Genomic DNA, 25,635 nt, shown 5'->3' with positions numbered 1-25,635 from the left:
AGATCTAGGGATAGCACGAAGAGCCTTTTCGTCGCCCTCCCTTGGAGGCTCTGACTACTTTTACGATTCTTCTTGCTTGCCTCTAATTGATACATGATAGTCTCTTTTATAGAGACGACTGACTTGACCCCTAAGCAATATCCTAACCGAATCAATCTAACTTATCTCTTTCCTAACAAACCCATCTAATCCTTATTCCCGGCACTGTTCACGCAGTACTGTACCGCGTGGGCTCTGGTCCGGCTCCACTTGCCATAACACATACACAGTAGCATGTCTCTTAGTTCAGGTTTTTGGGGATAACCCCGAGTAGTTCAATGCAGCAAACATTAATTACAATGCTATCATATATGGTAGCATAATATATAAGCTAATCAGCTCCAATCTGGCAAGAACAGTTAGTGGATAAGCACCATAAGTTGGAAATAAGCTGGCAAGTGTGGTTCAAATGATTGGCCAATCACTCCAATGCTAGATTCTATGAGAGCAACTCGCGGGTACATATGCACAGCAAGGTGTGCTGTGCAGTTTGCTGCCAGGAGAGATGCTGAGGACAATGGATGTAATTTTTCCAGTGCTTTATCAAACTTCACACTCTATATCTTTACATTCAAATATTTATAGAAGTGGGCAGATGAGCGTCCTGTAATTAGAGCATCACTATCATGCCCACCGCTACCATGAAAGTTTTGATGTTGGAGCCAATGAAATAGTAGACAGAGATCACAAGGACTGGCCTGTATAGGTGCGAAACTTTGGTAGGCAAGTGGAGCTGAAACAGCTGAAACAGAGCTATGATTTTGAATGGGACGACATGCTCCACAACGAAAGGGCTACAGCTCTGTACCAAGCAGCAACAGCCATGGCTCCAGGATCAGGAGCTGATGCCAACTTGTCAGCAGCAATATAGGATGATCTACCAGCCTGAAATTATGATTTCATAGTGTCAGCACCACTTGTCATTTTTTTTTGGGGGGGGGGGGATACAGGTTCAAATTTAATCATTGAGTAGATGGTTTGGTTTCCACTGCCTCAAAACTATGATCTAGCTTGTTCCCTTTCGACAATAAAGCACTAAACTACAAACTAAATATAAACAGCAGAAGTTCGACCTTCATCATCTAATAAAAAAAATCAATGGCCACAGATGAAGCAAATTGGTAAAACTGCTTGATTTTATTTTTCATAAAATGAGACCACCTGAAGTTTAAAATGCATAAAAAGAATGTCTTCTCTTTTTTCCAAAAAAATTCTTAACATGACAAACTTTCTCACCTGGGCCTGCATGTGTCTTGTGGATTCAGCGCCAGTCATGGCAGCTTCAGATGATACAATGAATGCATCAAGAGGGTCATCCCCAGCTTCAAGTCTCTACTCAATAAGAAAGACTTCTTGGGTAAATGACGATCCTTATCAACATAATAGAACCGATATATACATAAATGCCTACCTCTCTAAGAATTTCTGAAGCAGGAATCAGAGCATCATGCATGGTACGATAGCCTACACGAGCACCACCATATTTGCTGATGGCATCGATGGATGCTTGTAAAGCATTAGCCCCTGGAAGCAATGCATCCCTTGTATGACTTATATGGTACATGGAAGAGATTCGGTATGTATATGAAAAGTTTCTTACAATGCTTTGCTTCTACTGTTTTAATGCCCTTTAAACTTGCATAGGCAGCCTTACAGAGTATGTCATACCTATATAGAACAAGGATTAGTTATGCTAGAATTTTTGTAATTGGTAAGAGGAAGCAATTCCAGCATGAGAGTGGTGATACAAGATCCCAGTTGTTCCTCCCATGACCCGTCTAACTGTGGCACCAATCTCATTCACTGTTTCAGCCGCATCATTCATCGGGTAGCTGAGAAGAGGGGTACTAATATTAAACACAAATCCTGAGATGATATGCAGGGTCACATTACAAAAGGAAATAACTGCAGGAAAACAACTGACAGATGATAAATGAGGTAATATAGTTGTTTCTACTCAAGTGTATCTAAGCCCAATTGTTTAAAACAAAATTTTACCCAGTCAGCGTGTGAGCCATAAGCCCACGATACAGGTTTAACAGGTTGGCATGTAAAACTGATTTCAGTTTTTCCCAGATCATTACCATTTTTTCATGTCATCAAGTATAGCAATTGCCCCCCTATACATCTGAAAAGATTAAAACGAGTTACATTTTTAAATGCTAGGGGATTATACCTAGAAAAAATAGCAGAAAAATAGTCCTAGAAGTATGGCTCACTGTTGTCCCACAGTCACCATCACCTACTTTACTGTCCCATTCATTCAAACTATCCTTTATCTTGATTATTTCGTTAGCACCTGCTTCAATTGAAGCCTCTAAAATGCAGCCCTCCTTGGTTAGCTCTCGACTTTGTCGAAGCATCTGCCAATTAACAGAAAATGAGCTAAGTATGAAAGTATCAACCAAAGACACATTGTATAGGTTTTTTTTATGTCAACAAATTCACTTTTTTTAAAAAAAATGCAATACAATTTTACCTAGCTTCATCCACTACTAGATGAAAATTTCGGTAATAGTGTCATCAAGAGGTTATTTGAGCATAAAAGTAATATTCCTAATTATCCTATTTGCACTAAATTAGATGTACTATAGCGATCCCATCCATAGTTTTAGTTTGTGCATGTTCTCTTGATACCGAAGGTTTTATGACCAGGGGGAACTAGCAAAAACAGAAGCAGCTAGTAACATGGGAGAGGGTTGACCCTACTAGTTGCTTGAGCGCTCAAATGCATTTCTATTTTTTCTGAATGTTGTACACAGTGTTAGAAGCTCAATTTTCACTCTCATTGAGACTCTCATTGAGCTGAGAGGATGACACTCAGTGTTGGGGCAATTTTCTGGTTTTCTTCATTCACTGAAACACAATGCCATGCCTTCCAACGAGAGGGGTGGCCACACTCTTATACAAGGGGCTGCAGGGCAGCCAAAACATAAACCAAGGACTAGTCTAAGATGCTAACTGACTGCTGTCCTAGATGCTCTGTAGTGCTGCAGCAAGACCACTGTGCAGCAAGGACCAAGATGCTAGTCAAAAGAACTAAAAGCCGGATGCTGTCCTGCTAGATGCTGTCCTACAAAGACCAAGGGTACACGACTTATCCCTTCATTCTCCCACTAAGTCTTATGCGTCGTCTTGTGGGAGGATTAGACCATCCCGGTCCTGGAGCAAAGCTCAAGGAATTTGATCCTTCCAAGGGGCTTGGTGAGCAGATCCACAAGCTGATCCTTGGTGTTGATGTAGCCCGCCTTGATGCTTCCTTCCTCCAAGCAGCCTCGGATGAAGTGATAACTCACCCGGATGTGCTTGCTCCGTTCGTGGAAAACGGGGTTCTTCGCTAGGGCCAGAGCGGACTTGCTGTCCACTCTAAGCTCCACCGCTTCAGTGTCTCTGCCAAGGAGATCACCAAGCAGTCGAGCAAGCCAGAGCGCCTGAGTCGAAGCAGTGGAGTGTACTCGGCCTCGTAGCTGGACAAGGCCACCACCTGCTGCTTGACCGACTGCCAGCTAACGAGGCACTCGCCGAGGAAGAAGAGGATCCCGCTCGTGCTCTTGCTGGTGTCGATGTCGCCGGCGTGGTCGCTGTCGCTGTACCCGACGAAGTGTGCCGCCCCAGGGCACCTCGGGAAGTGGAGACCGTGGTCGAGAGTCCCCGCAACATAGCGGATGATCCTCTTCACGGCCTGCTGGTGCTCCGTCGTCGGTCGCTGCATGAACCGACTAACGTAGCCGACGGAGAACGCCAAGTCCGGCCGTGTGTGGGCGAGGTAGCGGAGGCTCCCCACAAGGCGCCGGTACTGCGTAGCGTCCACCTCCTCCGCCGTGCTGTCACGGCTCAGCTTCAGCCACTCCTCCATCGGAGTGAGGGCTGGGTTGCAGTCGGTGAGCCCAGCTAGCTCAACGACACGCTTGGCGTAGGCGGTCTGTCGAAGTGTGATCCCGGAATCGTCCTGGTGCACCTCGATCCCCAGGTAGGAGAGGCCCCAGGTCGCTCATCTGAAAGGTGGCCTTCATCTCCTCCTTGAACGCCACCACCTCCGCATCCTTAGTGCCGGTGATCACCAAGTCGTCGATGTAGACACCCACCAGCAGGGCATTGCCTCGATTGCCCCGTCGGTAGATGGCCGCCTCGTGCGGGCTTTGCTCGAAGCCCATCCCCTTGAGCGTGGAGTCCAGCTTGGCGTTCCACGCCCTCGGGGCCTGCCGCAAGCCATAGAGGGCCTTGCGCAGACGTAGCACCTTACCCTCCTTGCCGGGGATCGCAAACCCCGGCGGCTGGTGCACATAGACCTCCTCCTTCAAGTCGCCGTTGAGAAACGCCGACTTGACGTCCATGTGATGGACGCGCCAGCCCTCCTGGGCAGCCAGCGCAAGGAGAAGTCACACGGACTCCATCCGTGCCACGGGAGCAAGGGCATCGTCGAAGTCGACCCCCTCCTGCTGCACGAAACCTCGTGCCACCAGGTGAGCCTTGTGCTTGACGATGGCGCCGGCTTCGTCCCTATTCAGCTTGAACACCCACTTAAGGGTGATTGCGCGGTGACCGCGAGGGAGATCGGCAAGCTCCCGGGTGCGGTTCTTCACAACCGCATCCATCTCCGACTGCATCGCGGCACGCCATGCCACGTGTCCCTCGGCCTCTGTGAAAGACCGAGGCTTGCCGTCGTCGCACGCGAGGTGCAACTGCGCCTCCAGGTCGTGAGGCACCAGGCCCGGCATCGGCTGATCGCCGAGAAGGTCCTCCATCGTGCGATACCGCAGCGGCTCGCCGTCGTGGTACGCGTCGATGCGCTCCTCGTCGTGAGATAGCGGAGTAGCGAACTCCACCGGGCTGTGCTCAGCATGAGCAGGTGCTGGAGTAGACGTGCCCGGAGGAGTGGCTGTCGGTGCTGGAGTGCGTGGCGTCGCCGACTGTGGTGGTGCAGCCGAGGAACTCGGCGCAGCCGGAGTCGTGGCTGAAGAGCGTGGTGCCGCCGGTGTAGCAGGCGCCGGAGTCGGTGGAGGCTCGGGGACCGGGGTAGGCACGCTCGGCGAAGAAGAGCTGCCTACTCCCCCAGCTCCCTCGAAGTGGACGTACTCGATGGTCAAGTCGTCGTACGTCGGAGCCGAGCCGTCGTCCACCGCCTTGTCCCACGCCCATCCTCACCATTCGTCGAACACAACATCGCGCGCCATGCGCACACACTGTGTCTCCGGGTCGCGAATGCGGTAGGCATTCGAGCCCTCCGCGTAGCCGATGAACACTCCCGGAGTGCTCCTGTCGTCGAGCTTGCCGATGTGGCCAAGCTCCTTGGCGAACGCGAGGCAGCCGAAGACCCGCAGGTGGGAGACCGCCGGCTTGCGCCCATGCCAAGCCTCATATGGCGTCATGCCGTCGAGTGCCTTGGTGGGCGAGCGGTTGAGGATGTGGACGGCCGTCACCACCGCCTCTCCCCAAAAGACAGCCGGTATCCCCCTCTGCTTGAGGAGGGCTCGGGCCATCCCCACAACCGTCTGGTTGCGCCGCTCGATGACGTGGTTCTGCTGCGGGCTGTACGGCGCAGAGTAGTGGCGCTGGATGCCCTCATCCGCGCAGTACGCCGCGAACTCGGACGCCGTGAACTCGCCGCCGTTGTCGGTGCGCAGCACGTGCAACTTGCGGCCGCTCTCCGCCACCGCAGCAGCCTGAGCACGCCTGATGGCGTCCGCAACCTCTCCCTTGCTGCCGAGGATCATCACCCACATGTAGCGGGATGCCGAGGATCATCACCCACATGTAGCGGGAGAGATCGTCGACGAGCAGCAGGAAGTAGCGCCGTCCTCCCGGTGTGGCTGGTGTCACCGGGCCACACAAGTCCCCGTGCACGAGCTCGAGCCACTCCTTGGCTCGGAAGCTCGCCTGCTGGGGGAAGGGGTGCCGCCTCTGCTTCGTCAGCACGCAGACGTCGCACAGCTGCTCCATGTGGTCGAGGCACGGGAGGCCTCGCACCATCTCCTTGGCGCCGAGCCGCTTCAGGGCCTCAAAGTGGAGGTGCCCGAAGCGCTCGTGCCACTGCCATGCCTCGTCGTCCCTGCGAGCTGCAAGACAAAGAGACTGGGCCACCCCGACGTGGAGGATGTAGAGGCGGTTCTTCCCTCGAACCACCCTGGCGACGATGGTCCCAGATGCGGAGGACCCCCACTGTCGATCACCACGCGTGAGCCTCTCATCGAGCTGTCCAAGGCTGATGATGGAGTTCCGCAGCGTCGGGATGTAGTAGACTCCGGTGAGCATCCGATGCTCGCCGGACTTGGCGGTGAAGATCACGGAGCCCACGCCCTTGATCTCCACGGCGGAGGAGTCCCCAAACCTGACGGAGCCACCTACGTCGGTGTCCAGGTCGGAGAAGAACTCCCGCCGTCCGGTCATGTGGTGCGTGGCGCCGGAGTCGAGGTACCAGCCGTCAATCCTGTCGTCGTCGGAGCCGTTGCTGAGGACTCGGGCACGTGGCTCGTCGAGGTGGAGTAGGGTGGTGGCGGACGGTGCCACCGGGTGCAGCTCCATGGCTCCGTGAAGCAGGAACAGAGCCACCTCGTCATCCGGCTGGGCCTCCGCGACGTGGGCTTGGCCCCCACGCCTCCGCTGCGGGCAGTCCTTGGCCCAGTGGCCGGGCCTGCCACAGTTGTGGCAGGCGTCGTCTCGTGCCTCCTTGGGCCTGTCGGCGGCGCCGCCCTGAGCACCTCCACGGGCGCCGCCCTCGGCGCGCCCTCGTGCCCCGGCCTGGGCACCTCCGCGCCCCCTGCGCGGCTTGCCACGCTTGCGGCCACCAGTCGAGGAAGAGAGCTCCCCCTTCTTCCTGTCACCGCGCCGGGCCTCCCACTGCTCCTGAGTGAGGTGGAGCTTCCCGCCGATGGAGATACCTCCCGAGGTTGGTTGTGGCTCGTCGCTGTCGACGACCTTGAGGCGACCAATCGCCTCCTCAATCGTCATGGTGGAGAGGTCCAGCAGAGACTCGATCGAGCGAGCGGTCTGCCTGTACCTCTCGGGGACACACCGGAAGAGCTTCTCGACAGCTCTCTCCTCGTCGTAGGTGTCGTCGCCGAACGTCACCATCTTCTGCAACAGAGTGTTAAGACGGAGAGCAAAGTCATCGACGTCTTCACCTGGCTTGAAGGCCAGGTTTTCCCACTCCTTGCGAAGTGCCTGCAGTGTGGACTTGCGGGCGCGGTCGCTGCCAATGCGAGCCGCCACGATGGCGTCCTAGGCCTCCTTGTCATTCTCCTTCTGGGAAAGCGAGAACTGCATCTCGGGAGGGACTGCCGCGATGAGCGCATCCAGCGCCCGACGGTCCTCGTCGTAGTCGACGTCGTCGTACTGGACGGCATCCCACATATGCCGCACCTGGAGCCTCACCCTCATCACCGCGGCCCACTCGACGTAGTTGGACTTGGTGAGGGTTGGGCACCCGCCCCCGGGACCAACTTCCCGGACCACCGCCTGGATGCCGTGGTAGCCGGGGGCGCCGCCGCGTGCGCCCCAGCCAGGAGCGTGGGCGCCACCCTACGCACCGCCGCCAGGGGCGCCGCCGCCGGGGGCGCGGGCCCCGGGGCCGTCGCCAGGCGCGCCGCCCTCCAGGCCGCCGCCGCCAGGGTGGACTGCTACCCACCGCGCGGTCCGCTCCCGCGCCCTCTCCCTCTCCAGCTCCTCAAGGTCCCCATCGGCGGTGGTGTCGCCGGCGATGGAGCCGCTGAGGCTGCCGCGCAAGGTCTCAACCTTAACCTCCGCCGCACGCGCTGCATCTTCCGCCTCCTCTGCTTCCACCTCCGCCCTGGCCGCCGCCAGCTCCGCTGCAGCCAGCCTGGCCGCCCTCGCCGCTGCTGCAGCGGCTTGAGCCATCGCTCGCCTGCGCTCCTCTGCCGCGGCGAGCTCGGCGTCTCGCTGACGCCGTGCGCTCGAGGCGACCGAGCGCTGAGATGGTGTGTTGGACATGGCGCGCCTCCAAGGGGCTGCTGCGTGGAAAGGGGGAAGGGAACGGGGAAGAAGAGGCAGCCGGTGCTGCTGCTGCTGCAGCGGCTGCTGCTGCGCTAGCTGCTGGGAGTGGCTGGGCTGCTTGGGAAGGAGAGGAACAAGAGATATCCAGTCTACAGAAAAGTATGGCCCTAATACTAGATGTTAGAAGCTCAATTTTCACTCTCATTGAGCCGAGAGGATGACACTCAGTGTTGTGGCAATTTTCTGGTTTTCTTCATTCACTCAAACACAATACCATGCCTTCCAACGGGAGGGGTGGCCACACTCTTATACAAGGGGCTGCAGGACAGCCAAAACATAAACCAAGGACTAGTCTAAGATGCTAACTGACTGCTGTTCTAGATGCTCTGTAGTGCTGCAGCAAGACCACTGCACAGCAAAGACTAAGATGCTAGTCAAAAGAACTAAAAGCTAGATGCTGTCCTGCTAGATGCTGTCCTACACAGACTAAGGGTACACATGACTTATCCCTTCACACAGTTGAGTTGACAGTAAAATCATGTACTATAATGAAAATTGGCAATTTGATAACTTAAGTACTCGAGCAGACGTCCATACAAACTATTAGATAGATATTGTTGTATATGTCTTGTATTGTGCTTACTTGTACTCCAAGCCATATGGCAATATATATATATATATATATATATATATATATATATATACATATGTATATATATGTATATATATATATGTATATATATATATATATGTGTATATATATATATATATATATATGAAAGGTCACCCCCTCCAAGGGTGTGAGGTGTTTGCCTATCTCTCTACATGGTATCACAGACCGGGCGCCCCCCCAGTGCCCTAGCTGTGCGCCTCCCCACCCTCCTCTTCCGCTGCCCTAGCCTCCGTCGATCGGGATCCCCCCATCGGCGCCACCCCTCATCACGCCTTCCCTGCAGGCGTGAACCCTCCCCTCTGCGCCCTCTCCTAGGCTGCAGAACCCCTCCTCAGCAGATCCCATCTACTCCAGCCGGCCCCTCCCCTCCATGGCGACCAGCAGTACCCTGTCCTCCACCACCAGCGCCTCCTCAACAAGCTCTGGTGGTCAGGCGCCTCCCCCTGGTGATGCTGTCTTCGCCAACCCCTACGTCACCGTCAACGTCAAGGCCCATGTTCCCATGACGCTAGAGCTGCAGCGATCCAACTACTCCAAGTGGTCCTCCTTCTTCCGTGCGATGTGCGGCAAGTTCGGCTTGATGCGGCACATCGACGGCACCCCCCCCCACCTCCCTCCGCTGATCCACTTCGATCAGCATGGGAACAGACGGACTGCTGCGTCCGTAGTTGGATCTACGGCTCCGTCTCCGAAGCCGTCCTCGACTTCACCATGGGCAGCGACGATCAGACTTCTCGCGACCTTTGGGAGGCGATCTCCAAGCACTTCCAGTCCAACAAGGCGCCGCGAGCGATCTACCTGAGTCACGCCTTCCACTCTATGACTCAAGGAGACCGATCCATCTCTGATTACTGTCAGGAGATGAAGAAGGCTGCAGATGCCCTTCGGGACATCGACGAGCCAGTCGCGGAGTCCACCCTCGTCCTCAATCTGCTCCGAGGGCTCAATCCTCGCTTCATCAACATCGCCGACTACATCGCCGGCATGAACCTCGACTTCGCCGACGCCCTCGACCAACTCGCCCTCAAGGAGCTGCGCCTCGCCAATGCCGATCAGGTGGCTGCGTCCACTGCCCTCATCGCCAACAGCGCCTCCTCCTGTGGTTCTTCGACCTGCCGCTCTTCCTCCACGCCGGCGCCCCTGCAGCAACCTGGCAGCTAGCAGAACCAATCTGGTGGCCAGCAGCAGCAGCAGCGTCGCCGCAAGGGCAAGGGCAAGGCCAGCAGCGGCGGACAGCAGCAGCAGCGAGTCCCTCTCCCTGCTGGCCCGTGGGTCTACTTCAACCCATGGGCGCAGTAGCAAGGAAACCAAGGCGGCGGCGGCTTCCAGGGAGGCGCGCAGGGCTGGCCAGGCGTTGGCGGTGGCCAGGGCTGGCGTGGACAGGGCGTCCTTGGTCCTGCGCCCCAGGCCCATGCCGCCTACAGCCCCCACACCACCTACGCTCCACTGCAAGTCTCTTCGCCATCACCACCATCATGGGATCAGGTAGGCCTGGTGGCTGCCTTGCAGCAGCTCTCGCTGCAGGGCAACCAGTGGGTGATGGACACCGGCGCTTCGACACACATGCATAATTTAGAGGGTATACTCCTTTCTCGCTCTCCAGCTGCTCCTTCTTCAATTATAGTAGGCAATGGTGCACATATCCCTGTAATTTCTCGCGGTTTCTCCACTTTAGCAACCACTTCGTCTAATTTCGCTTTAAACAACATACTTATCGTTCCGTCCATTGTTCGTAACCTGCTTTCTGTTCGCCAATTCAGTCGCGATAATAGTTGTCCAGTCGAGTTTGACACCTTTGGTTTCTCTGTCAAGGACCTCAGGACGGGACGCGTGATTCTTCGCTGCAATAGTGCTGGCGACCTCTACACCATACCTCCTGTCGCCCTAGCCACTGAGCAAGCCCTAGTTGCAGCTTCTTCGTCTCTGTGGCACCGTCGCCTTGGTCATCCTTCTCCAGCAGCCATTACTAGTCTTCGGAAGCATAGTTTAATTTCATGTAATAAATCAAGTCGCTCTCTTTGTCATGCGTCTGCCCTTTAGTGCCTCTACCTCTAAAACTACTACTCCTTTTGAGCTTATTCATTGTGATGTCTGGACCTCTCTCGTGGCTAGTATTTCTGGTTGTTCTTATTACCTGGCTGTCTTGGATGATTTTACGCATTTTTGCTAGACTTTTCCCCTCAAGCACAAGTCCGATGTTCATCAGCACATAGTTGACTTTATTCGCTACGCTCGCACTCAGTTCGGCCTTCCTGTAAAATCCATTCAGGCGGATAATGGGACTGAATTTGTCAATCGCGCCATGCACTCCTCGCTAGATGCGGATGGCATAGTCCTTCACCTCTCATGCCCCTACACCTCTCCCCAAAATGGCAAAGCCGAACGTCTGCTTCGTACTCTTAACAACTGTGTGCGCACCCTCCTCATCCAAGCATCCATGCCTCCATCCTACTGGGCCGAGGCCCTTGCAGCTGCGACTTACCTCCTAAACCGACGCCCCTACACACGCCTTTTTCAGACGCCTCCCTCCTATGAGCACTTGCGTGTCTTCGGGTGCCTTTGCTATCCGAATCTCCAAGCAACCTCCCAGCATAAGCTTGCTCCTCGCTCGGCTGCCTGCGTTTTCTTGGGATATCCCTCGTCTCATAAAGGGTACCGTTGTCTCGACCTCTCTTCGCATAAGATCATCATCTCTCGTCACGTTGTTTTCGATGAGACCAGTTTTCCTTTCGCTAGAGAGCCTGTCGTTACCACCAGTTCCTTTGATTTCTTGCTTGACGACGACTCGGATAGTGTGCCTTGTCTTACTAACCCTACAGCTGGTGGCGATGTTCCTTCTGCGGATGCTCCGTCCACCATGGACGTCGAGCAACCGCTCCCTACATCTGGTGGGCGTAGTCCCGTGCCCCCACCAGAACCGTTGACTTCTCCTAGTCCGGACGGGTGTGGTCTTGTGCCCCTGCCAGGATCCGCCCGTGCAGCAGCCCCTTCTCCAGTCGTTGATCCTCCTGGACGATTTGGACAGGTCTACAGCCGTCGGCCTGCACCTGTTCAACCTGATCCTCCGGGTCGGTTCGGTCAGGTCTACACGCGCCGCCTCCCAGATCCATCTCCCAGGCGCCAATATCATGGCCCTCTTCCCGTCAGGCGATTTGGCGGGTCTGGCGGTTCTGTTCAGGATCTTCGGCCTCCTGTTCCGCCTCCACGGCCAATGAGCGGTTCACCTCCGCCTCCTACACTTCGCCGCATCACCCGTCTTCAGACCGGTACCATTTAGCCTGTCAGTTACAAGAATTTGTCTGCTGAACACACTGTTGCTTCTCCAGTTCCAGCCAATTATCGCAGCGCTCTTGCTGATCCTAATTGGCGGGCAGCCATGGCAGATGAACTTCAGGCACTGATCGATAATGGTACTTGGCGACTTGTTCCTCGGCCTCCTGGTGCTAATTTGGTGACAGGGAAGTGGATTTATAAGCATAAGTTTCATTCAGATCGTTCTCTTGCACGTCACAAGGCTCGATGGTTTGTTCGTGGTTTCTCACAGCAGCATGATATTGATTATGATGAGACTTTCAGTCCGGTTGTCAAGCTGGCAACTATTAGGACTGTTTTGAGCATTGCTGCTTCTCGCCACTGGCCAATTTGTCATCTTGATGTCAGGAATGCCTTCGTCCATGGAAATCTTGATGAGACAGTTTACTGCCAGCAGCCTCCTGGGTTTGTCGATCCCTCTCATCCAGATTATGTCTGTCTTCTACAGAAATCGCTATATGGTTTGAAACAGGCTCCCCGTGCATGGTACCATCGGTTTGCTACTTTCATCAGAAATTTGGGATTTGTTCCTTCAGTCTCAGATACATCCTTGTTTGTGTACAAATATGGATCCAGCACTACCTATCTGCTCCTTTATGTTGATGATATTGTTCTCACTGCTTCATCGACAGAGTTGCTTCAGACTATTATTGGTCGTCTTCATTCGGAGTTTGCTATGACTGATCTGGGGGGTCTTTATCACTTCCTTGGGATTTCTGTTACACGATCCTCGGATGGCCTATTTCTGTCTCAGCGTCAGTATGCTTTGGATTTGCTTCAGCGCGCCGGTATGAGCGAATGTAACTCTACCTCGACGCCTGTTGATAGCAAGTCTAAGCTATCAGCCACAGAGGGCTCTCCTGTGGCGGATCCTTCTGAGTACAGAAGCATTGCGGGTGCCTTGCAGTATCTCACTCTGACTCGACCTGATCTGGCCTATGCTGTTCAGCAAGTCTGTCTGTTCATGCATGATCTTCGCGAGCCACATCTTGCGCTTGTCAAGCGTATTCTGCGCTATGTGAAGGGTATGTTGTCGTCTGGACTTCACATTGGCACTGGTCGTGTGGATTCTCTCACTGCATATTCTAATGCAGACTGGGCTGGCTGTCCTGACTCCAGGCGTTTGTCTATTGTGTATACCTTAGCGACAATCTTGTGTCTTGGTCATCCAAACGCCAGACCACCGTCTCTCGCTCCAGTGCTGAAGCTGAGTACAGGGTTGTTGCACATGTTGTGGCAGAATGTTGTTAGCTGCGCCAGTTGCTTCAGGAGCTTCACGTGCCACTTTCTAGTGCTATCATTGTCTATTGTGATAATGTTAGCGCAGTTTACATGACAGCTAATCCTGTCCATCACCGTCGCACCAAACACATTGAGATTGATATCCACTTTGTTCGTGAGAAGGTGGCCTTGGGACAGATTCAAGTGCTGCATGTACCCTCCTCTCATCAGTATGCTAATATTATGACCAAGGGTCTCCCTGTACAATTATTTACTGATTTTAGGGACAGTCTTGGTGTCCGCTTAGCTCCCCCCTGCGACTGCGGGCGGGTATTAGATAGATATTGTTGTATATGTCTTGTATTGTGCTTACTTGTACTCCAAGCCATACGGCAATATATATATGAAAGGTCACCCCCCTCCAAGGGTGTGAGGTGTTTGCCTATCTCTCTACACAAACTCAGAAGAGGCACTATTTCAATAGTGAAATATAGGAGTAAGGACACACACAGATCTATAGAGGAAAGCAAAATATAGTTTTCCTTTAGAGACGATGAGTTAGTATAATCACTATGGAATTCCTACCTTATCACTCTTCATCGCACATGATGGTGGTGCTGGAACAGAAATTTTTGCAGGTTTTTGCCGATCTCCTGCAGAGCAATCAGTGTCTATCTTTAAGGGTCAATACGTTCTTGAGTGTGTACAGAAAAAATATATAATAGTGAAGCTTGGAACAATGATTGCTTGGTTAATGTAACATGAGCATGGTCTGACTAGGTCAACTTTCACCAATAGTAACACCTTCAATCAACTTCACTAGTAAATACGGACCAGATAATAAGAGTCATTTTTCTTTTGTCAAAAAGAAGATATGGCCAGCTAAACAGACATTTAAAGATACCTTTTGGACAACACAGTAAATTCCTAGCCATCCAAACTACCCATATCCTAAACATGTTAAAGCAGTATGCTTATTCTATGTGTCATCCAGAAGAGGCATGACTAATCCAATCAATCCAAATTACTGTGTATCCTAGCAATGCTAAATCAAGTAAATGGATTGCCAAAACTAAGAGCAACACTTATTACCCTGAAATGTAAGAAATCGCTACCATGATAAATCAACTTACTGTCTAAAACAAATTTATTACCATTGCTTCCAGCTGGCCAACAAGGAGCTTTAGTAGAGGCATCTAGGCACCGCAAAATTGTTGCATCTGACTTCATGATTGATATTGAGAATCCTACAGAAAATGATGGATACTGAGCATCCCACCCAAAGATGTTTGAAGTCATTCCATGCTATCCTAGTCAAGAAAAATGGTATTTTTTTTTCTTAGTTCCATCATATTAAAAATCCTATATGCTACCTTGCATGTCAAGTGAAGTCATAAAAGATCCTGTGTAGACTCTGTCAGTAGCAATTCCATATTCTAGTTGCAACTCTCGCACAGCCTTTCTAGTGGCAATCATCAACTCCATGACAGGAGTAGCACCTAATCTGTAAATTAGAATGGTACATAGATGAATATTGCATTCACTTATCTAATCTTTTAATTCAAGGGAATACTTAAAACAGTTGAAAGCGATAGTATCATGCATGTGAAAAAAATCAAACAAACTCCGACTCTCATTTGAAGAAAGAATAACAAATATGTAAAATTGCCAAACTTCATACATGAATTTCAGGATAAGCGTGATGCATAAATTATGGTGAAAGTAGATGTATAAATTTCATTTGAAGACCTTTTCATGGAACATATTCTGTTTTGTAAGGAATAATCTACAACAGGTTATTGATCTTCATCAGCAAAGTTTGCTAAAGATACAGAAGTGTATATATAGCTTTATCTGCACATTTGACAGTCCAATAGCTACTACCAGAAAGCCAAGGGCGCCAAGGGCCAGTCCTAGAAAGATGGGACAAACGCCAAATTGTGCTATATGCATATACTATACTGTCGTTGCACATTTCTCATGTCGAGTTCAATCATACCAAAATACTACAATGATGCAGGCAGCAATGCCATTCCACAATATTACCCAAAAGTCAGGCCAAAGTAATGACGGGAATAATTGCTATATTCCTCCAACCCTAGATGGGTGGGTATATATAGAACCTATATATGGTCCTCTAGGTGGGCCTCTATACACATGGGCTCAATATACTCCAACACCCCCCGCAGTCTGAACTACTGGCGCAGCGGTGTTCAAGACTGGACAATAAGAAAGCTAACACCCCCCGCCGTCTGAACAACCGACGCAGCGGTATTCAAGACTGGACAAGATGAGAGTACAAATAGAGTGCAAAGGGCAAATACCCCCGTAGCCACAACTAGCAACCGGCTACGTTGAGGCTGGATCGAAACTCCGAGAAGGTCGAGGAGGGCAGCCCCTGGGTGAAGATGTCTGCAAACTGGAAGGTAGTCGGGACATGGAGTACCCGAACATCGCCGATGGCGACTCTGTCGCGCACGAAGTGTAGGTCGATCTCCACGTGCTTCGTCCGCTGATGCTGGACGGGATTGCTAGAGAGATACACGGCGCTGACGTTGTCGCAGTAGACGAGCGTACTCTTGGCGAGTGGGCTGTGGAGCTCCGCCAAGAGCTGTCGTAGACAGGATGCCTCCGCCACGCCGTTAGCGACAGCCCGGTACTCTGCCTCGGCACTGGAGCGGGACACAACCGGCTGCCGCTTGGACGACCAGGAGACCAGGTTGCCGCCCAGGAAAACGGCGTAGCCGGAGGTGGAGCGACGAGTGTCCGGGCAGCCAGCCCAGTCAGCGTCGGTGTAGACCACAAGCTCAGCAGAGGACGAGCGGTGAAGTACCAGGCCGAGGTCCCCAGTGCCACGGACGTACCGGAGGAGACGCTTCAGCGCAGCAAGGTGTGACTCCCGGGGATCATGCATATGGAGACAGACCTGCTGAACAGTGTAGGTGAGGTCCGGCCTGGTAAAGGTGAGGTACTGCAACGCGCCGGCCAGACTCCGGTAGGCAGTAGGATCAGCCACCGGATCACCCAGATCAGCAGACAGCTTCGCCTGAGTGTCGACTGGAGTGGAGCAGGGCTTGCAATCAGTCATCCCAGCCCGCTCCAGAATATCGAGGGCGTACTGCCGCTGGTGAAGGAGAAGACCAGACGGGCGAGGTTCAACCGTGACGCCCAAGAAGTGGTGGAGCTGACCGAGATCCTTCATAGCGAACTCTTGCTGCAGAGAGGAGATGACACTCTAAAGCAACTGCTGACTGGAAGCTGTGAGCACAATGTCATCGACATATAGCAGCAGATATGCAGTCTCATCCCCACGGCGGTAGATGAAGAGAGACGTGTCAGACTTGGCCTCGGTGAACCCCAGTGTCAGCAAGAACGTGGCGAACCGAGAGTACCAAGAACGTGGAGCCTGCTTCAGTCCATAGAGAGACTTGTTGAACCGGCAGACCATATCCGGACGACTCGAGTCCACAAATCCCGCAGGCTGAGAGCAGTAAACAGTCTCTGACAAGGTGCCGTGAAGAAACGCATTCTTCACGTCCAGCTGGTGCACAGGCCAAGCGCGCGAGAGCGCAAGTGAGAGGACCGTGCGCACCGTAGCGGGCTTCACGACCGGGCTGAAGGTCTCATCATAGTCCACACCAGGCCGCTGAGTGAACCCCCGGAGAACCCAGCGAGCCTTGTAGCGCTCTAGTGTGCCGTCAGCCCGACGCTTGTGCGTCCAGATCCACTTGCCAGTCACCACATTGCAACCAGACGGACGTCTGGTTGACAAGAAGAGCCGCGTACTCCTCTTCCATCGCGCGACGCCAGTGAGGATCCGCCAAGGCGTCGCGGACAGAGGAGGGTACCGGAGAGACCCGCGGCTCTCCCTCGGTGGCGGAGAGAGTCGCGGCCTGGGACGCCATCCGCCGAGTCACTGTGGGATGTATATGCCGAGGATCCCGATGGATGACCGGCGGGTGTTACACCTCCGGCTCGGCTCGAGAGGGAGCCGGAGGAGGCAGCGGCGGTGACAGCTCCGGTGTCGGCGTCGCAGGAGCCTCCGGAGCAGGAGGCGGCGCCGGTGTCGACGCCGGTACACCTGCACCGGCTCAGCGTACCGCTTCGGCGTCAGGTTCAGCGCCGAGCGACGCCGGCACACCTGCACCGGCTGAGCGTACCGCTCAGGTGCAGGGCAAGGCACCGGGGCCGCGCGTGGCGCAGCGAGAGACACCGGGTCCGTGCGCGGCATGACCGGAAGTCCGGGGCCGCGCGTGGCGCGACCGCGGGCACCGGGGACGTGCTCGGCGCAGCAGAGATCACCGGAAACGGTGCCGTTGCGCCGGGAAAACCTGCAGGAAAAGGACAGACAGGTAATGGTGGATGAACCTCCGCGTCAGTCGGAAACAGAGACGCCAGCTCGAGATCAGAAGAAGGTGTGGAGGTGGAGTAGGGAAAATCCGACTCATCGAAGACGACGTGTCGGGAGATCAGAACGCAGCGAGAGGTGAGGTCAAAGCATCGGTACCCCTTGTGGTCAGGGGAGTACCCGAGGAACACACAACGAGTCAAGCGGGGCGCCAGCTTGTGAGAAGCGGTGGCGGAGGTGTTAGGGTAACACGCACCCCCGAAGACCCGAAGGTGCTCGTAGCGAGGAGGGGTACCGAAAAGAGCGTGGTGTGGAGTGGGAGCAGGAGAAGCAGTGGACGGAAGGCGGTTGAGCAGGTAGGTGGCGGTGTGGAGGCTCTCAGCCCAGAAGCGCGGGGGGAGAGAAGCCTGGATCAGAAGAGTGCGCACGACGTCGTTCGTCGTGCGAATCATCTGCTCAGCCTTGTCGTTCTGAGGAGAGGTGTATGGACAAGGCATACGTAGCTGAAGACCCCGAGACAGGAAGAAAGACCGGGAAGTGGAGTTATCGAACTCCCGCCCGTTGTCACACTGGACGGCCTTAACGGTGAGGCCGAACTGAGAGGACACCCAGGCAAAGAAGTGGAGGAGGGTGGGGAAGGTCTCAGACTTGGCGCGCAAAGGGAAAGTCCAAGAGTAATGAGAAAAATCATCAACAATGACCAGATAATATCTATAGCCAGACATGCTGAGTACAGGAGATGTCCACAGGTCACAGTGAATGAGATATAAAGCATGCACAGCATGCGAAGAAGAAAGAAAACGGAAGTCTAACATGACGACCTAACTGGCACGCATGACAGAGGTGCTCAGCAGGAGCCCTAGTACATGGAACATCGGTACTACGGCGGAGCTGAGCCAAAACGTCGCGGCCGGGGTGACCAAGCCGACGGTGCCAGGTGGTGGAAGAAGGCGTCACGGCAAAAGCAGAATACGAAGAAGCCGAAGACGAGGCAGCGGAAGAAGAAGCCGAAGAGTGTAAAGGGGCCCCGGGCTGTCACATCGGAGGAGCGGACGTCGGGAAGCCGAATCCTTCACAGTAAGACCAGAGGAGTCAAATTCGATAGAACAGGAGTTGTCAGCAGTAAACTGGCGAATAGAAAGAAGGTTGTGAACCATTTGAGGAGCAACAAGAACATGAGGAAGACGAGGAGCAGAACCCACGGCGGTGACAGGAAGGCAAGACCCATCACCAACCATGATAGAAGAAGGACAAGAAGGGTGTGGGGGTCGGGCAGAAGAGAGGATACCAGCATCGGGAGTGGTGTGGAACGAGGCACCCGAGTCGGCGATCCACTTGGTGCTGGTCGGCGGCGTCAGTCCCATGGTGCTGAAGGACTGCGCCAGAGCGGCCTGGTCCCACCCCCCAGGCCAGGTCGGCTGCTGGCTGGGCTGAGCGGGCGGGGTCCAGGACGGCGCGAAGAGTGGAGCAACGCCAGTGAACATGGCCGCCGGCTGGAGCTGAGGACGAGGCCCCCTCCCGGACCCTGGAACAGCCACATCGAGATGCGCCCTGACCATGGGTTGCTGAAGGATGGCCAGGGCGTACCTCCAACTGCAGGGGCAGGAGCGGGAGCCGGAGCCGGTGTCGGCGCGCCCCGACGGCCCCCACCGGTACTGGTGCTCCCAGAAGCAGGGCCACCAGTGCCACCACCACCACCCCGGCGCCGGCGACGTCCACAGCCCCCCTCCTCCGGTCTGCCCGGCGGGAGCAGCACCAAGGAGGGAGGTGGCAGGAGCAGCGGAGGAGGCCGGTGGAGTAGCAACGAGCGCAACGAGCGCGGCGGGGGTGGGCGAGGACGATCCGGGCGCGAGACCCCTGGTGATCTCCTCGAGAGCAAGGTCGTCCCGGACCTGCAGGAAGGTGGGGAAGGGCCTCTGGCGGGCGATCCAGCCCTTCAGGTGGTCGTAGGTGCTGCTCAGTCCCCGTAGGACATTGAGCACCAAAACCCGATCGGACACCGGATCCCCGAGGTCGTGAAGAGCATCGGCCATGCTCTTCATCCGCCGGTAGTACTCACCGACGGAGAGGTCCCCCTGCACGAAGGTGCGGAAGGTGGCGTCGAGCTGGAGGGCGCGGTACTCGGCGTTGCCAAGGAACTGCCCCTCGAGCGCCACCCAAGCCTACCGCGCGGTGCCGCCGTGGGTCCTGACAAGGTCCTGCAGATCTAGGGAGATGGTCCCGAAGATCCAGGACATGGCGACGCTGTCGAGGCGCAGCCACGCCACGTCCTGCGCCTCGATCGGCGAGCCGACAAGGACGTGGTCGTCGAGGGCGTAGCGGCGGAGAGTGAGGTGGACCTGGTCCCGCCAGCGGCCGTAGGAGGAGGACGCAGGGTCGAGGAGGACGGAGACCAGGGCCCTGATATTCTGGACGCCGGCTGCTTGGAGGTGGAGCTGGGCGACCATGGGGTCGGTCGGGTCGTACCGTGCTCCAGATCCAGCTGGCGGGGCCTGGTGGGAGGAGGCGCCGTGCTCGGGGTCGACTGGCTGGCCGGAGGAGATGCGGAGGTAGCGCTCCGCCTCGGCGACCCGGAGAGCGAGGGCGTCGGCCGTGGCGCGCTCGCGCTCCCAGGTGAGGGCTGCCACACGGACCTGCTCCTGGGCCGCCGAAGCCTCCGACTTGGCGGCGAGGAGGGCCGCGAAGAGGGCGGCATCGGCCTGCTGCCGATGGAAGGCGGCGGCGGAGAGCAGCGCATCCGCGGGGGTCATCCCAAGGCATAACCATGCGGGATCGAGCGCGGCGGCGTCGGCGGCGGCAGCCTGCTTGCCCGCAGCAATCGCGGCGCGATGGGCCACAGCGGCAGCGGCGGCCGCATCACCGGCCAGCGGCTGCAGCAGGGGCTGCAGGGGGCCGGGAGCACCTCCACCGCCCCCTGGGCCCGCGCCCCCTGTGCCAGTGCCAGCAATGGCGGCGGCGGCGGCAGCAGGGGCGCGCTGGGCAGCCGCGGCGGCGTCCGTGGCTCCCCCCGCGCTCCCTGCGCCCGCGCCCGCAGAGGCGGCGGCGGCGGCAGGGGACTGCAGGGCGGGATCAGGGCCGGGAGGAGGAGGCGGGCCGCCCGCGCCGGGAAGGCCTGCGCCGGCGGCTGCGGCCATCGCGACCGCGGCGTAGGGCGGCCGCGGGCCTGCCAGGGCACGCATCGCGGGCCTGCCAGGGCACGCATCGCGGCTGCAGCAGAGGAGGGGAGGGGCCAGGCGGCGGCGGCGCCCAGCGCTCCCCGCGCCCGGAGCAAAGGAGGAGGGAGGGAGGGGAGGGAAGGAGAGGGGAAGGGAGGGGGCCGGCGGCGCCAGCGGCCGGCCGGCCATGGCCAGCGGCGGCGGGTGCTGCGGGCTGGTGGGAGGGAGAGAGGAAGGAGAGAAACCCTAACCCTATGGTAATGATACCATAATGACGGGAATAATTGCTATATTCCTCCAACCCTAGATGAGTGGGTATATATAGAACCTATACATGAGCCTCTAGGTGGGCCTCTATACACATGGGCTCAATATACTCCAACACAAAGACGCACTGTCAATCAAGTCAAACATGTTCATATTCTGGCAGAAGATTTTAGCAAAATGATTTAATTATATTCTATGATTTGCATAGCACTCAACATTACTATGTCAGGATTGAAGAAGATGTATTTAATAAATACTAAGTTGAGAATTTTACTAAGCATATGCAACAAAACAACATTTGATAATGATGTACCCATTAGTCAGGAGAATAACCCTGTCACCTCTTGTAATAGGAACATATCGAGTTTCCTGTCAGAGTGAGCAGAAGTACATTCTTAAAAACGCATTTAAATAGTTCTAACAAGTTGAACTAAACTTTTAGAAGACAAATCAACTAACAATACGAAATGTTTATTATTGGTTTCAGTTATTGTGAGCACAGCAGTACTTAATGATAATAAAAGGTAGTTTAGGTCAACAATGTCAAATTCCTGCAATTAGGCCTAGTTTCAAAAACAATTTTTGTAACTAGGGACGGCAAATAAAACTAGGTAGCAGGAACGAAGCAGCAGAATATCATGGTAACTGGAGAAACAAGGTTTTGATTGGATTGAAAGAAGAAACATGATATTCATATTATCTAAATCACGAAGGTGAGGTTAGATGGATAGCAGCACAAAAATAAGAGAAGTTCCTCCGAAAGGTCTGGCTTGGGATTTCACTTGTTATCATTTGTCAGCAAATTTGGATTATTGTATATAGCTTGTGATATATACATGCATCTTAAGTGAATGCATGAACCGTATACCAATCATTTGCTTTGAAGTGCCAATTTATATTATACTAAAATTAGCCTTTCTTTCACATTGACCTCCAGTTTCTAAAATTTAAACAATATTTATATTTAAAAACAATGAAAGAAACTGCAGAGTTAGCAGAATCATGAAATCAAGTGTCAGAAGAGCTAGGGTACCGGTGACAAGATCTGCTTAAGAACACGAGTCACCACTACATCAACAGGCTGAAGTTCAGTGACAGCAAAGCCAGGCTCTCCATGCTAGAAACACAAAAGTACTGTACAATTAGATAATCAAAAGTTTATGCAAATGATGTATGCTCAATAACAAGCCTTTTTAACCTAAAAAAGCCTTTTGTGTACTTTTAAGTTGAAATAAAATGATCTGTTGCATTTATAAGCTGACAGAAATTTGCTGAAGTAAACTTACAATTCCAAGACCGAACTCTATTTGTTCTAGACCTAAACGATCAGAGGTCTCCTGACCAGGCAGTGTGCACACTGACAGAGCAACTCCCACTGTACCAACTAACTTGGATGCATGCCTTGCTTGCTCAGCTACCTCCTCAAGGGGCAAACCAGCATCGGCAGCGGCTCCAGCTACCTATAAATCAGACAGGTCGATATTAGTCTTAAATAATCTAGTGAAGCTTGTGAAGAATCAATAGTTATCTCTCAGTTGTAAATAGTTTCAGAACAACAACAAAGCCTTTAATATCAGAACAAGAACAAAACAAATGAAAAATTAAATAAGAGTTATTCACAACGATGTGTATTGTAAGCGGAAGATAAATTTAATCCATTTAGAACAGAAATAAATGCACTTGTCGCTCACTGGATCTAGCATGACAAGTTTGTATCAGGCTATCAGCAAACCTTACATGAGTTTTTATTTCTAATAAAAACAAATTGATCATTAAAGTAGACAGAATGGAGGAGTTTATAAGATTATGTCATGCATCACAACTTCATGGCTTCACCAAAGTGATGAGTGACGATCAACCATCCAATTGACACTATTTAGACCAGGTTTTATACCCCCTGAAGTATTTCAAACCGTCTAAATAACACTGTACATTGGGGGTTAAGTAGACTTATTCCAATGACAGAATATGCAGCAAGCAGAAAAGATAGGTATCTGATCTCGATGCAAAAGGAAGCAGGGAGGGCCACTGCATTCTGAACTAAGAAAACTAATAGACAAATCACATGATCAACTGAACATAAAAGACCCACAGGAAAAGGAAGATCTCCACCTCTATAAATTTGTAGTACCTGCTAGTTTAGAATGTACATATCATCCCACATGAACATTACGGTCTGAGGTAGAAGTTTATTTTTCAGAATGACATAGTCTACCACCTTTGACCTTCATTTCCATCATTTGTGGGTAAACCGAAGAAGGAAACATAGAATCAAAGAACAACAGAAACGGAAATAATGAATCCACATTTAAGCATTGAGAAAATGCCATATATAACTAAAATACGAGAGTATTACCTTATTCACAAGAATTGTCCCTGCAATGCCTCTCCTGCCAGCTATGCCTTGAGTCGGTGGGAGAGCACAATCATCTCCAACGATAACCATCTGATGTTGTTGGATACACATATGAAAATACATTCACCAGTTTTTATCTAAATTGATATCTAGAAGGCGTAGAACATGCGCAACCTCCACTTTGTAGCCTTCAGATTTTGCTTCCTCAGCTGCTAGGCCAAAATTAAGCCGGTCGCCCGTGTAATTCTGTATTTAAGAAGGGTGTTTATATATTCAATTGAACATGTACTAAGTAGAAGCTGTGGCATGCCACCAGCAAAAAAATTACAGATGTATTAACCCGTTGCACTATGGGTGTTCCTATTAAAGTCCCCCATTATCATTTGACATAAATTTGTAATACATGAAAGTGGTTGTAAAGGCAAGTACCGTTACTACTAAAAGACAGCCCTTAGGACCTGTTACAGCTCGGATAGCCTGCAGTATTAGAATTCAGAACACAGCATGGAAGTTCTGAAATCCAAGTGATTTTTCAGTTCTCTAGAAGCATTTTGAGAAGGAGCATACAGCCAAAATAGAGTTGACAGGTGGAGAAGTGAAAACATCTCCAGAAACAGCAGCAGTCAGCATTCCTTGACCAACAAATCCACCATGGGCTGGTTCATGACCACTTCCACCTCCTGCATGAAGAAACAAGTTATCAAACCACCTCACATTAGTTGATATTTTTAGCCAGCAGGAAAATGGAGAGTTGCCATTAAACTTTTTAACATTTTACTGGGAAAAAAAAGAGAGAAATCTGACTAGACAACTATCGAACCACAGTTTGAACACATGAAAGGAATTAAATAATCAAGGATAGCACGTGAGAGCACATAATGCCATTCCATCTAGCAAGATCACTCTTCAGCTCTCCAAGCATAGATGCTTAAAATTCAAAGTACCTCACATCTTCACTTAAGCAGTTTATAACTTCCTAGCAAATATCAATATTATACTCTGTGAGGAGGATTGCACTGTTCCACATCCAGCGACTCTAGAAAACATGCTTTAGACCTTGTATAGATGATCCGTGTAAAGTTTTTGAAATAGAATCTTTGCACATTTGAAGTACTAAACATAGACTAATCGCAAAACTAATTACAGAACTCATCTGTAACTACGAGACAAATTTTCTAAGACTAATTAATCCATCATTAGCGCATGTTTACTATAGTTTTACTGTAGCAATTTATTGTCTAATCATGATCTAGTTATGTTCATTAGATTCGTCTTGTAATTTACAAGCAAACTATGCAATTAGTTTTTTATTTTGTTTAGATTTAATACTCTATGCATGTGCCGTAATATAGTTTTGGAATTTTGAATTTTGCATCTAAACAAGGTCTTAATAGTTTGGCAGACAGCACAGTATCCGATTTGATATTTTAGACATAATAAGCTATCATGCACGCCAGAACCAAAACTACAAAGTATAAGCAACTACACAAAATATCATCAAATATCAGCCTAGTACTAGTGCATGATCGTTAAAACTTGCCAGTTACTGCACGAAATTATCAACTGCAAAAAAAAAATCAGTCAGGTTCATCAGCAAACTATACACTGCTCTACCCTCGATTACCACCGAATCCTAGCCTGATCATCGGCCTGAGTCCAAAAGTGAAATTGACGCACATAAAAGTTCCGAGGTGAGCATGATTACCGCAAATAACAGCAACCTTATCGTACGTCCCGACCACGACATCGGAGCGGAGAACCACCTTGATCTGCACACCCGAGCGCAAAATTAATCGCAGCAACCACAAATAAAATTATTGGGTGCGGAAGCGGCGGCCGCCGTTTAGAATTCAACCGCGTCGCCTCACACCTCGGGGAACCCGTCCAGGTACTGTAGCCCGGGGTACGTCTCGGCCAAGCCCTCAATGAACTGCGTCACCACATCTGCGCCTCAAAACTCAAAACCCATCAGGTTCCCCGGAATTTCGCGGGGGCCGTCGAAGCAGCCCGAGAATTCAACGCGAACGAGAAGGAAGCGGCGGCGTCGTACCGTTGGGATCGTTGATGAGCTTCTTCCCCCGCGCCGCCATGGGTGCCCCCGTGTGCTGACCGGAAGCGCAGGCGCGTCGCCGCGGATGTCACGGGAAGCCAAAAACACGCAGTGGGGTGCTCAGCACAGATGCTTTTCTGGTGCTCCCCGCGGGGGCAGAGTGGCGTGGCGCTTTGCCTCGTCGCCGTCGTCGAAGAGATGGCGACAAGTGTTTGGACGTATTGGTGTGATATTACGATGGTGCCCTTCTGCTGACAATGTTTG

At 52.6% G+C, this 25,635-nt stretch overlaps 1 protein-coding gene across 3 annotated transcripts; it reads right to left on the bottom strand.

The window, feature by feature from the left end:
• Positions 1 to 329: 329 nt before the first annotated feature.
• On the bottom strand, positions 330 to 25,565 carry LOC120693525 (putative 3,4-dihydroxy-2-butanone kinase). Of its 3 annotated transcripts, XR_005683008.1 has the most exons (21): positions 25,372 to 25,562; positions 25,192 to 25,265; positions 25,027 to 25,090; positions 23,889 to 24,001; positions 23,751 to 23,798; positions 23,496 to 23,567; positions 23,322 to 23,411; positions 22,252 to 22,425; positions 21,999 to 22,082; positions 21,279 to 21,334; positions 14,569 to 14,699; positions 14,350 to 14,442; positions 13,781 to 13,848; positions 2,259 to 2,402; positions 2,124 to 2,167; positions 1,788 to 1,871; positions 1,640 to 1,707; positions 1,451 to 1,563; positions 1,276 to 1,371; positions 738 to 924; positions 399 to 643 (listed from the first exon to the last, which is right to left on the bottom strand). XR_005683008.1 is itself a non-coding variant. In XM_039976975.1 (20 exons), the coding sequence occupies exons 1-20, from the start codon at positions 25,409 to 25,411 to the stop codon at positions 793 to 795; spliced, it is 1,788 nt and encodes a 595-aa protein (XP_039832909.1). In that variant the 5' UTR covers positions 25,412 to 25,561; the 3' UTR covers positions 330 to 792. The 3 variants fall into 3 exon arrangements, 2 of the variants coding, with proteins under 2 accessions (XP_039832909.1, XP_039832910.1); XM_039976975.1 differs by having other exon boundaries at positions 330 to 924; positions 25,372 to 25,561; XM_039976976.1 differs by lacking the exons at positions 399 to 643; positions 738 to 924; positions 1,276 to 1,371; positions 1,451 to 1,563; positions 1,640 to 1,707 and having other exon boundaries at positions 1,797 to 1,905; positions 25,372 to 25,565.
• Between the last annotated feature and the right edge of the window lie 70 nt (positions 25,566 to 25,635).

Source organism: Panicum virgatum, chromosome 9N (genome assembly GCF_016808335.1).
Source record: "Panicum virgatum strain AP13 chromosome 9N, P.virgatum_v5, whole genome shotgun sequence".
Lineage (NCBI taxonomy): Eukaryota > Viridiplantae > Streptophyta > Magnoliopsida > Poales > Poaceae > Panicum > Panicum virgatum.
This window is presented reverse-complemented; position numbering and strand designations above follow the sequence as displayed.